At 40.7% G+C, this 10,909-nt stretch overlaps 2 protein-coding genes across 2 annotated transcripts; both read right to left on the bottom strand.

Moving 5' to 3' along the window:
• Positions 1 to 423: 423 nt before the first annotated feature.
• Positions 424 to 2,243, bottom strand: LOC117770601. The gene is made up of 4 exons (XM_034600221.1): positions 1,775 to 2,243; positions 899 to 953; positions 691 to 802; positions 424 to 590 (listed from the first exon to the last, which is right to left on the bottom strand). The coding sequence occupies exons 1-4, from the start codon at positions 2,069 to 2,071 to the stop codon at positions 563 to 565; spliced, it is 492 nt and encodes a 163-aa protein (XP_034456112.1). The 5' UTR covers positions 2,072 to 2,243; the 3' UTR covers positions 424 to 562.
• Positions 2,244 to 6,630: 4,387 nt separating this feature from the next.
• Positions 6,631 to 10,897, bottom strand: LOC117770665 (IgGFc-binding protein-like). Its single transcript, XM_034600318.1, has 4 exons — positions 10,682 to 10,897; positions 10,043 to 10,588; positions 9,732 to 9,918; positions 6,631 to 6,954 (listed from the first exon to the last, which is right to left on the bottom strand). Exons 1-4 carry the CDS (start codon positions 10,895 to 10,897, stop codon positions 6,944 to 6,946), a joined length of 960 nt encoding a protein of 319 aa, XP_034456209.1. The 3' UTR covers positions 6,631 to 6,943.
• Positions 10,898 to 10,909: the final 12 nt, after the last annotated feature.

Below are 10,909 nucleotides of genomic sequence, written 5' to 3'. Positions count from 1 at the left end.
AAATACTACTGAAATACAAATACACTCTTTACAGTGGCAGGTGTCGTGTTCACGTTTACACCAGTGACTCACACACTTGAGAAGCTGCAGTCACAATTTGTGGGTCACACGGAAAGCTTGCTCCTTACAGTTATTTATTTTTTAATTAATTATACACGTTAAACATTTTAAAAATAATAATAAACTGCAGTCTTGGGGCAAACGAGGTGTGGGATACTGGGGTCAGGTTAACCAATTACCAAAAAACTAAAACCAGTAACTTGTGAGGGGACTGCTGGGCCTTGTTGGACGTATATATGTGCTCTGCTGAACGCCTTTATAGTTTCACTTTCTCTCCTAAATGAAATGATAAATAATTTTACAGGGACAAAAAGATCCCGAAAACAAACTGTTTTATTATCAGTGTCATAGCACGAATCTTGGCTCAATAACATATCAATGCCACTTCATACATTAATGAAAGGAGTAATATGAAAACAAATTTTACATAAACAGTCATTTGCTGGCATGTGGTTGTGTCTCCTGGTTGCTGAGGTTTTTATGCGTTTGCCGTCATCTCAGATCACACATCAGATATCGCACACAATTGCCTAAAACACAAAATAATATCATTGTTAATCCACTTATATATGCTCTGTAACAGCAAACGTTTGATTTATGTTGTGGTAAGAAACAGTTTTTGTGTCTTACACAGCTCCCTGGTCCTCCCTCAGGAAATTACATATTGGACTGTGTCCCTTCAGTTGTTCCTGCAGTTTGGCAATCTCCTGCTTCCAGGCATCAGACTCAGCTTTTAGAGGAGCTTAATGACAGAGAAGAGATGGAGATGATTCGGTGACACTGTCATCTCTCCACATGGTGGCAGCAAATGATCTGTGAGGTGGTTGCGTGTTTATACCTTCAGTGTCTATGAGTTCCTTTTCTGTTTTAGCCAGCTCATCACGTATTGGTTGCTAAGATTGAAGGAAAGGAAATGTCAAAGTGAACCGAAGTGAAACATCAAGCCAGTGTACAATTATTTTCATATTAAGAAGTGAGTAAAAGAACATGATTTGCAGAAAAATTTGAAGACAGTTAACATTGATGTATGAATGACAGAATGTATTGCTGCAGCCCTGGCATGTAACAAGGTGGATTTACTTCATTACAGTACTTAAGTACATTTTTCATGGATCTGTACATTTTTTTATAACAATAACAATCTTTATATGTAGACCACTTTTATTCAAACAAAGATGCAAAGAGCTTCACATGTGGAACTAACTCCTATAGATGCACTACAGTTTAGTGCAGTGGATTCCAACATTGGGGTCAGACCCTGGCCTGCGGGTCAAAAGAGAAATCTTCTGTTTTTACTACCTTTTTTATTTTAAGCACATTTGGCTGCTTTTTATGCTATGAAAAGTGCTATGTGGATATACAATTTGTATTATTACTGGGAAAGAAGAAAACACAAAGTTCTGCTGCACATCTATTTGACTTTCAGCTATTTAAAAGAGACCGTTTAAGTAGTTTATCTAAGGTAAATGCATCTGAGCCTCAACTAGACAGATTTTTATGAGTAGCCAAAAGAAATAGATCGGAGAGCATGAGTTTAATCTTTCAAAATATAAAGTATAAACTCAACATATGCTTTTTGAATTTAAGTACGGTATAGCAGAGGTATAAAGTGACACAAAACTTAGTTATTCAAGGATAAAAAACTGAAATTCTACTTTTGTAAAGTACTTGAGTCATTGCTTTCCAGCATGGCTTTGTGGGCCTTTTTATTTACCTTTTCGTTTTTACAGGTCTCATCTTCTTTCTCCTTCTTTTGCATCTCTTGGACCAGGTTGGACACTAAAGGCTCCAGCTCCTCCAATGCTGTCTTCCCCTGCTGCAGCAGCTTCTCCACCGAATCTTTGAATAATTCCTTGTTTGACACTCGATCAAACGTTCTTTGGAAATCCTCTTTCGCCCTGTCACTCTCCTCCTCCACAGTGGCCAGATCCTTGTACTGGCCCATAATAACCACCACCAGTCCCGTGGATACCAAGATGGAGAGAAGGCCCATAGTCATCTGAATCCGCATTGTTGCGACTATTCTGTGTCCCTGTGTGCAGCAAAGGGAAAACTAAAGTTTAACAAGTTATTACTAGGTGTGGAGTGAAAGTCACTGCACCTTAAACGTCCTACTTTCTTATCTCTGCCCTCCTCTCTACCTTCTGTTTGCCGTCTACTACCTGCTTCCTCACTACTGGAATGTTGATCTACCGCACGGTTGAGACACACGAGGTGGGGATTGACACTCGATCTGCAGCCACTGTCACCTCCTGAGCCTCTCTCCCTGGCTCTCAGTAGACTGGTTTGCAAACAGGTTGGACAACGTTGCTATCATTTACAGCAGCGCACAATGCTCAAATATGCAGGTGATTAACTACAGCGCCGTGCTTTGTCCTTTTTTTTTCTTTCAGTCCATACACTAGAAACTTACAAGCGAGGGATGATGGAGGATAAACAATGACAAGGTGGTGAGAGGAGTGTGTGTGTGTGTGTATGCAGAGGGGTAATTAGACACAGGGGAAACACATGAGGAACAGGTGCAGACAATCACAGGGGCAGGAAACAAAGGAAGTAAAGTGGGAAACACACAATGAGCAAAAACTTCAAAATATAACAGGAAACTGAAAACTCAGGGAGAACAGAAATCCAAACACAAACATAAACACAGGGAGACACAGGGAAAAATAAACAAAGAATCTATAATCAATAACTAAAATACTCTTAATATCAGAGGGCAAAGTCCAAAATATAGAGTCCAGAGTCATGACAAATAATAATAAGAAGAAGAACAACAACACTAATATCAATAATACATCTATAACTATCACTATTTTCATTATAACAACCAGAATGACAGAGCTCCAGAATATCAGGAGATAGTTCATTCTGAAATACAACCAGTGCATAGGAGGGAAACGTGACAGAAATATGTCATTTGTGTTTGTTTCAGGAGTCTCCTCCTGTCTGCACAACGATATATAAAGTTTCCATCTCTTCTGTGGAGCAGGAGCTACAGCAACATTAAAATCACACATCGTGGTTCACTTTATTTCAGCACAGTAGAAAACCTTTTGCAATATTTTCACTTATTTAAAAAAAATCCAACATCTGCAGTCCATATTTGTTAATGTGCAATCTGAAAATTCACAAAAAAACAAACAAGTGGCTGTAAATGTCAGTTTAAGCAGCAGCAGATAACAAACAGCCCCAACAGCTTTGTCAGCTTTCCAGTAGCCCAACCCTCTATGTCAACTCCCCGTCAAACCAGCTTTGCATGTCGAAAGTCCCCAGCTGCACCTCTAATGATCCACAACATGAAAAAACCAAGAGGAGGCATCTTACTGTAGGTGTGTAATAAGTAAAAAATCATATATATATATGATGTATTTCCTTCTAACATGATCTTCTTTGACTGTTTGCCTGAAGACGAGAGCGCCAGTGTCTGTATTTACACTCAGGTGGCAGTTTATTAGGTACACCGACAGCTAAAATAAAGCTCCAACAATAATCCTGCTGTAAATTCTATCTTATAAGATTTCTTTTTTAGACTTGTTTCAGACAGGTGTCAATTTAACTGCATGATGAATTTGGAGGCTGCAGTTTGTGGTGCTGTTGAGCTGTATGACAATACACAATATGCATAGTTTGCCAATATCTTTGGGTTATTTAGCGCCTCATCGATATAAATGGATATGGGATCAACACCTGTCAAAACTAGTTGGACGTATATATATATGTGCTCTGCTGAACGCCTTTACAGTTTCACTTTCTCTCCTAAATGAAATGATAAATAATTTTACAGGGACAAAAAGATCCCGAAAACATCAAACAGTTTTATTATCAATGTCATAGCACTAATGTTGGCTCAACAACATATCTATACCACTTCATACATCAATGAAAAGAGTAATATGAAAACAAATTTGACATAAACATTGATTTGCTGGCATGTGGTTGTGTCTCCTGGTTGCTGAGGTTTTTATGCATTTGCCGTCATCTCAAAGGGTGCGAATGATGTGGACATCTGACATAATTGCCTAAAACACAAAATAATATCATTGTTAATCCACTTATATATGCTCTGTAACAGCAAACGTTTGATTTATGTTGTGGTAAGAAACAGCTTTTGTGTCTTACACAGCTCCCTGGTCCTCCCTCAGGAAATTACATATTGGACTGTGTCCCTTCAGTTGTTCCTGCAGTTTGGCAATCTCCTGCTTCCAGGCATCAGACTCAGCTTTTAGAGAAGCTTAATGACAGAGAAGAGATGGAGATGATTCGGTGACACTGTCATCTCTCCACATGGTGGCAGCAAATGATCTGTGAGGTGGTTGCGTGTTTATACCTTCAGTGTCTATGAGTTCCTTCTCTGTTTTAGCCATCTCATCACGTATTGGTTGCTAAGATTGAAGGAAAGGAAATGTCAAAGTGAACCGAAGTGAAACATCAAGCCAGTGTACAATTATTTTCATATTAAGAAGTGAGTAAAAGAACATGATTTGCAGAAAAATTTGAATAACATTCAAAGACAGTTAACATTGATGTATGAATGACAATGTATTTGCTGCAGCCGTGGCATGTAACAAGGTGGATTTACTTCATTACAGTACTTAAGTACATTTTTCATGTGTTTTTTATGATAATAATCTTAGACCACTTTTATTCTAACAAATTTGCAAAGAGCTTCACATGAGGATAAAACAATAAACTAAATAAAATAAAACATGTGGAACTAACTCCTATAGATGCACTACAGTTTAGTGCAGTGGATCCCAACATTGGGGTCAGACCCTGGCCTGCGGGTCAAAAGAGAAATCTGACGTATCGTGAGATTATTACCGAATTCTGTTTTAACTACCTATTTTATTGGAAGCACATTTGGCTGCTTTTTATGCTATGAAAAGTGCTATGTGGATATACAATTTTTTATTATTACTGGGAAAGAAGAAAACACAAAGTTCTGCTGCACATCTATTTGACTTTCAGCTATTTAAAAGAGACCGTTTAAGTAGTTTATCTAAGGTAAATGCATCTGAGCCTCAACTAGACGGATTTTTATGAGTAGCCAAAAGAAATAGATCGGAGAGCATGAGTTTAATCTTTCAAAATATAAAGTATAAACTCAACATATGCTTTTTGAATTTAAGTACGGTATAGCAGAGGTATAAAGTGGCACAAAACTTAGTTATTCAAGGATAAAAACCTGAAACTCTACTTTTGTAAAGTACTTGAGTCATTGCTTTCCAGCATGGCTTTGTGGGCCTTTTTATTTACCTTTTCGTTTTGACAGGTCTCATCTTCTTTCTCCTTCTTTTGCATCTCTGCGACCATTTTGGACACTAAAGGCTCCAGCTCCTCCAATGCTGTCTTCCCCTGCTGCAGCAGCTTCTCCACCGAATCTTTGAATAATTCCTTGTTTGACACTCGATCAAACGTTCTTTGGAAATCCTCTTTCGCCCTGTCACTCTCCTCCTCCACAGTGGCCAGATCCTTGTACTGGCCCATAATAATCACCACCAGTCCCGTGGATACCAAGATGGAGAGAAGGCCCATAGTCATCTGAATCCGCATTGTTGCGACTGTTCTGTGTCCCTGTGTGCAGAAAAGGGAAAACTAAAGTTTAACAAGTTATAAGTTATTACTAGGTGTGGAGCAAAAGTCACTGGACTTTAAACTTCCTACTTTCTTATCTCTGCCCTCCTCTCTACCTTCTGTTTGCTGTCTACTTCCTGCTGCCTCACTACTGGGATCTTGATCTACACCACAGATAGAGACACACGAGGTGGGGATTGACACTCGATCTGCAGCCACTGTCACCTCCTGAGCCTCTCTCCCTGGCTCTCAGTAGACTGGTTTGCAAAAAGGTTGGACAACGTTGCTATCATTTACAGCAGCGCACAATGCTCAAATATGCAGGTGATGAAGTACAGTGGTGTGCTTTGTCCTTTTTTTTCTTTCAGTCCACACACTAGAAACCTACCAGCGAGGGATGATGGAGGATAAACAATGACAAGGTGGTGAGAGGAGTGTCTCTCTGTGTGTGTGTGTGTGTGTGTATGCAGAGGGGTAATTAGACACAGGGGAAACACATGAGGAACAGGTGCAGACAATCACAGGGGCAGGAAACAGAGGAAGTAAAGTGGAAAATACATAAGGAGCAAAAACTTCAAAATAAAACAGGAAACTGAAAACTCAGGGAGAACACAAATCCAAACACAAACATAAACACAGGGAGACAATACACAATATGCATAGTTTGCCAATATCTTTGGGTTATTTAGCGCCTCATCGATATAAATGGATATGGGATCAACACCTGTCAAAACTAAACTAGTTGTGTGAACTAGCTGCATTTAAAGGCATCACCTTGACCTTCTACAACAGTAAAACTCTGCTTTGATGCATCGGTACCCACAATTTAATCATATTGTAAAACAGCATAAAAACGTAAGAAATTTCTTTAGAATGAGGAATTTCACTTTGATCCTCTATGTGCATTTCGTGTCATTTTGTGTATTTGAATATGATTTTGAACTTTATACTTTATAGAAATTATGTATTTACACAAGTCACACCCAACCATTATTCTCATGGGCAGTTACCAAACGGCCACAGTGTCAACAGTAATTAATATTTAACACACACACGTTCAAACCTAATTGATGGGCACTGTTCCAGTTGAATAATCATAAAGGTTTGATGAGACAGATCGACTGTGTGTAAAAAAGATGGACGGCTCCCCTGTCAAAAGGCCTTGATCACCACCTGGTGGCTGGCTACAGTACAGGTCATGAACAGAATAATATTGAACGGATGTTTGAAGGAATTTTTGACCATCCTCCCAAAATACATCCGCACAGCACCACTAGGAGTATCCCTCCAAGCAATAGCCAAGGTCAGGTTATCGATAAAGGGCCAACTCCAACTCAGAGGCACCAACTACAACTCTTTTCTAAATTACATCAGAAGCAAGACGTAAGGACACAACGTGATTTAGGAAGCATTCTTTAGGCTTAACTAACCAATAGGATGCAAACACCTACATGTAACATAGAGAGTGACAACAATTCTAGCCTTTCATGGATGTGCTGTTGGAAATGGGTGACGCAAGGTGAGGGAGAAATATTTGGATGTTGTGTGAGACTTGATCTTCAGACTTGACGGGGACAATTGCTCATGTTACTCTGTTAATGTTTGTATATTGTTCCAACTTCTGGTCTCCTTGATGCATCAAGTCTACACTGAACTGTCAGCTGCTGCCTGAGTTCTCCTTTCACCAGCTTCCAGGACACTTTCATCACAATGTGCACAACAGACTCTTTCAGTCACATGAGCAAACATAGTAAAATAAATCTGCCATTATACTTTCTGGATTTGCACCCATATACATGAGGCAAGGTGACAACTGTTTATTAACATTTAATAATTGTTTTATTACACGTGGTAAGCAGATCTAACGTATAAGTCAACTTATAGATGCAATGTATTTACTGTAACTCCTTGTGTGGGTGACTGATTTAAAACAGATAGTAAATGGCAATAGAGTAAAACCTACTGTAATTGTATTTGATATAATGGATGGTACATAAAGTAACTCACTACCAAGGTCAGTTGAATTTTGTCTGTGTGACGTTGAGGAAAGTTTTTACAGCAGGAAAAAAAATGATGATGCAAAATGTTCAAGTTTATTATGTGGTTATTTGACAAAAATTAAACATGAAGAACACACTTCAGTCTTGATTTGAATTAACTGCAGATGATACTGTTGCATTGATCTCTCAGTGACGATGCATGTTCCATCACAGCCCACTGCAAAAAAAAGAATAGAAATTAATTAAATTGGTGTGAATATACAGATCTACAACAACTGTATTCAAAATATGATTAATGTTGAAAATGTTGATCTCGGGGCGCGGCCTGACCCAGCGTCTATCCTACTCACCAGGTGGGGAAGTCTTGTGCAGGAAACTGGGCCATGTGGTCCTGCATCGTTCCCACAGAGAAGAGCATGATGTCTCTGAAGGGGAGGAGCTTGCCACATGCTCCGCACACGTTTGCCGCCATGCTGTCACTCACGGTCACAATGATCTCCTTGGTGTAGCTGAATTGCAGCTTGAAGGTCGACAGCTGCTCGACGAGTATGGCTCGGCCGATGGATCTCACAGAGATGTCGTTTCTCGGGCGGCTGGGGGAAGTCCCCTTTTTACCGTTTACCTGTGAAACAGCATCAGAGACAGATTTCATTGTAAAAGCGATCTTCTGACTCAACCTTCAGGTTCAATCAATACATTTGAGAGAGGCTTCAGCTTTTTTGTCCACCTCTCGAAATGAGAACAAAGTAATGTGACTAAGCATTTCCCAAAATCATGAACGACACCTTTAAATATACTCACCCAGATCTCCTGTTTGTCGGTGACGGTGATGCTCAGATCGTTAAAGTAGAGGTAAATAGCAACAACGCTCCTCACACCGGACATTCTACATTCTTGGAACATCACCACAACCCTGAACCAGTCAACCGCCGATTTGTTGCAGTGTGTGATGATCTCATAAGCTCCCATAACAGAGATGGCACCGGTCTTGCCACTGAAAAGAGTAATGGATCCTCCGGTCTCCACTCGACACTGTTTGGGATGGCAGCCGAGGATATGGTTCTCGCCCCGGCATTTCTCTGTAGCATTGCACGAAATGTCCTCGCACTTCACTTCACCAGATGCCGTACAGACGCAGCGCTGATGGCAGTTGTCAGTTACGATAGACTCACCAATCTAAGGAGGAGAGTAAAACTGTTATAGTACAGACAAATATTTCTGGGGGGGGGGGGGTTTAAGAAGGGATGTTAAGTATTTTGTCAGTGAGGACTGAGGGCTACTTCACCTTGAAGGTACGTCCTTCGTGGAAACAACTGCAATCCTTTTGGGCAACACAGCCAGTCCCATTGAAATAGTAGCCCTCTTTACAGGTGCAGCCCTCTCTGCAAGTGGTGGGGCAGGTCATGCTTGCGGTGAGACCGGGGCATGGATAGGCACAGGCTCCACTGCAGATGCTGTAGTGACTGTTTTCAGAGCACTGAGCAGCTACAAAAGAAAGGATGATCATTCATGGAGCAATAGCATCACATTAATTACCTGATAAAGAGGCCACTTAACAGCATGCATCTCTATCTAAACTGGTGCAACTACACGAGTTGCCTATATATATATAAAATGTTAATGTTTTTTCTACATCCACGTTCACTAGCTTGATGTTTTCTTGATCGCCTTTGTTGGCTGACAAGGCCAACGATCGTCGATTGAATCAACAATACTTACGGCAGAAATCAGGTGTCCTCCAGTTGTCCAGCTTTACTTTGAGGGTCTGACAGTCCCTCACGTATGCTGAGATGCTGTTGCAGAGCACAGTGCGATCTCCCTGGCTCATACAGACGTCATAGACACAATCTCTGTAATAATACTCAGGACTGAGTTTGCTGTGGCATGCAGCAAAGGTACCATTAGGATCGCGGATTCTTCCACAATCATTCTCATAGATTTTCTTTTGAGCATGGTTGCATTTCGGGCACTGGTCCCCACTGCAGCCGTCCTCACATACCACCCCTGGAGTGGGCTTTTTCCACGCTGCTCCAAAGGTTTTTACATCCTTGGTCATTTTTCCATTAGGCAGCTGAAACGAATTGGTCTTGTTCTCATAACTGCCGCACAGACCACAGGTTTTGTTTATGAGGTTTGCAGGTATAATGATTTCAATTTTGTAGATCATATCGTAGGTCACTTTCAGGCCAAAGTCAACCACGATAGCATAGGCAAAGCCTTCTTGGAAGACTTTCACTTGTCCATCATTGAGGTTAAATGGAATGTTTGTCAAGATGTCATCCACCTTGAACACAAAGAATGCAGAAAAAAGATTATATGTTGCTGAGCTATCAATACAAAATGAGGATTACAATGAAGGAACAGAGTGACATTAAATTAATTAACAATCTCTAAACAATATTACTAACCATGAGCGATTGAAGTTGATTCCTTCGGAGGATCAGGGTGTGACCGTACACCTCCACAGCAACAAGAGTGGCTACAGCCAAATTAGGTTTGTCTGTCATTGTCCATTTCTCATTCTCCACAACCACAGAGAAATTGTGGTGATGCGATTTTTCCTGAAGGCACAATTTAGCTGCGGTGTAGGAGCAGGTGCCTTGGAAGTCAAAATAATGTTGTTTGAAGTTTTTGTAATGCGGATCACCTGAGATCGTGCAGGTTGCTGATTCCTGACATGACCGATCATTCTCCCTCCAACTTTTTCCTAGTTCGTCTGCAGACACTGCCCGTGTACCATTTTTCAACCGTAGGTCATCTTTGGGGTTGGTATTATAATTCCCACATAGGCCACACATTGCGCCGGCATATGTACTGGGCACTTTGACTTTTACTGTTGAATTCCAGTTATAAGAGACGTGCACCCCGAACTTTGTCTGGATCTCAGCATGGTCATCAAACTGGCGAACTGTTACATTGCCTCTAAAGGGTAAGCTGGTATTTTTTCCATTTATCTGCAGCAAGAGAGGGTTTAATTTAAAATGTGACATATTATCAGCTTTTAAAAAACAGCCATTCTAAGATAAATTTGCTACATTGCAACTCACCAGAACGGAGTCTTTGATCCCTCTCGTGATGACAATGGAGCTGCCATGAATGTTGACCTCCACCAACGTTGCACCAGAGTCAACTATTTGCACAAGAACTCTAAACTGTTGCAGGGACGGATCTTTCACGCAGACCCCAGCCAGCTCGTACACACAGGTGCCGTTAAAGTTGTAATCGTACCTATCAAAGGTCTCAATGTGAGGTCCGGCTGTCATGTTGCACTCAGA

This window comes from Hippoglossus hippoglossus, chromosome 11 (assembly GCF_009819705.1).
Source record: "Hippoglossus hippoglossus isolate fHipHip1 chromosome 11, fHipHip1.pri, whole genome shotgun sequence".
Lineage (NCBI taxonomy): Eukaryota > Metazoa > Chordata > Actinopteri > Pleuronectiformes > Pleuronectidae > Hippoglossus > Hippoglossus hippoglossus.
Note: the sequence above shows the minus strand (reverse complement) of the source record. Positions and strands in the feature narration are given on the sequence as shown.

Bases quoted from the DNA above. Each gene is read 5' to 3' on its own strand.
- LOC117770601 (XM_034600221.1), bottom strand. From the start codon at position 2,071: ATGCGGATTCAGATGACTATGGGCCTTCTCTCCATCTTGGTATCCACG. The intron at 954-1,774 runs GTAAATAAAAAG...CTTCAATCTTAG, and splicing joins AGACCTGTAAAAACGAAAAG to CAACCAATACGTGATGAGCT. The intron at 591-690 runs GTAAGACACAAA...TTTGTGTTTTAG, and splicing joins AGGGAGGACCAGGGAGCTGT to GCAATTGTGTGCGATATCTG.
- LOC117770665 (XM_034600318.1), bottom strand. From the start codon at position 10,897: ATGACAGCCGGACCTCACATTGAGACCTTTGATAGGTACGATTACAAC. The intron at 10,589-10,681 runs GTGAGTTGCAAT...CTCTTGCTGCAG, and splicing joins GGATCAAAGACTCCGTTCTG to ATAAATGGAAAAAATACCAG. The intron at 9,919-10,042 runs GTTAGTAATATT...TTTGTGTTCAAG, and splicing joins ATCAACTTCAATCGCTCATG to GTGGATGACATCTTGACAAA.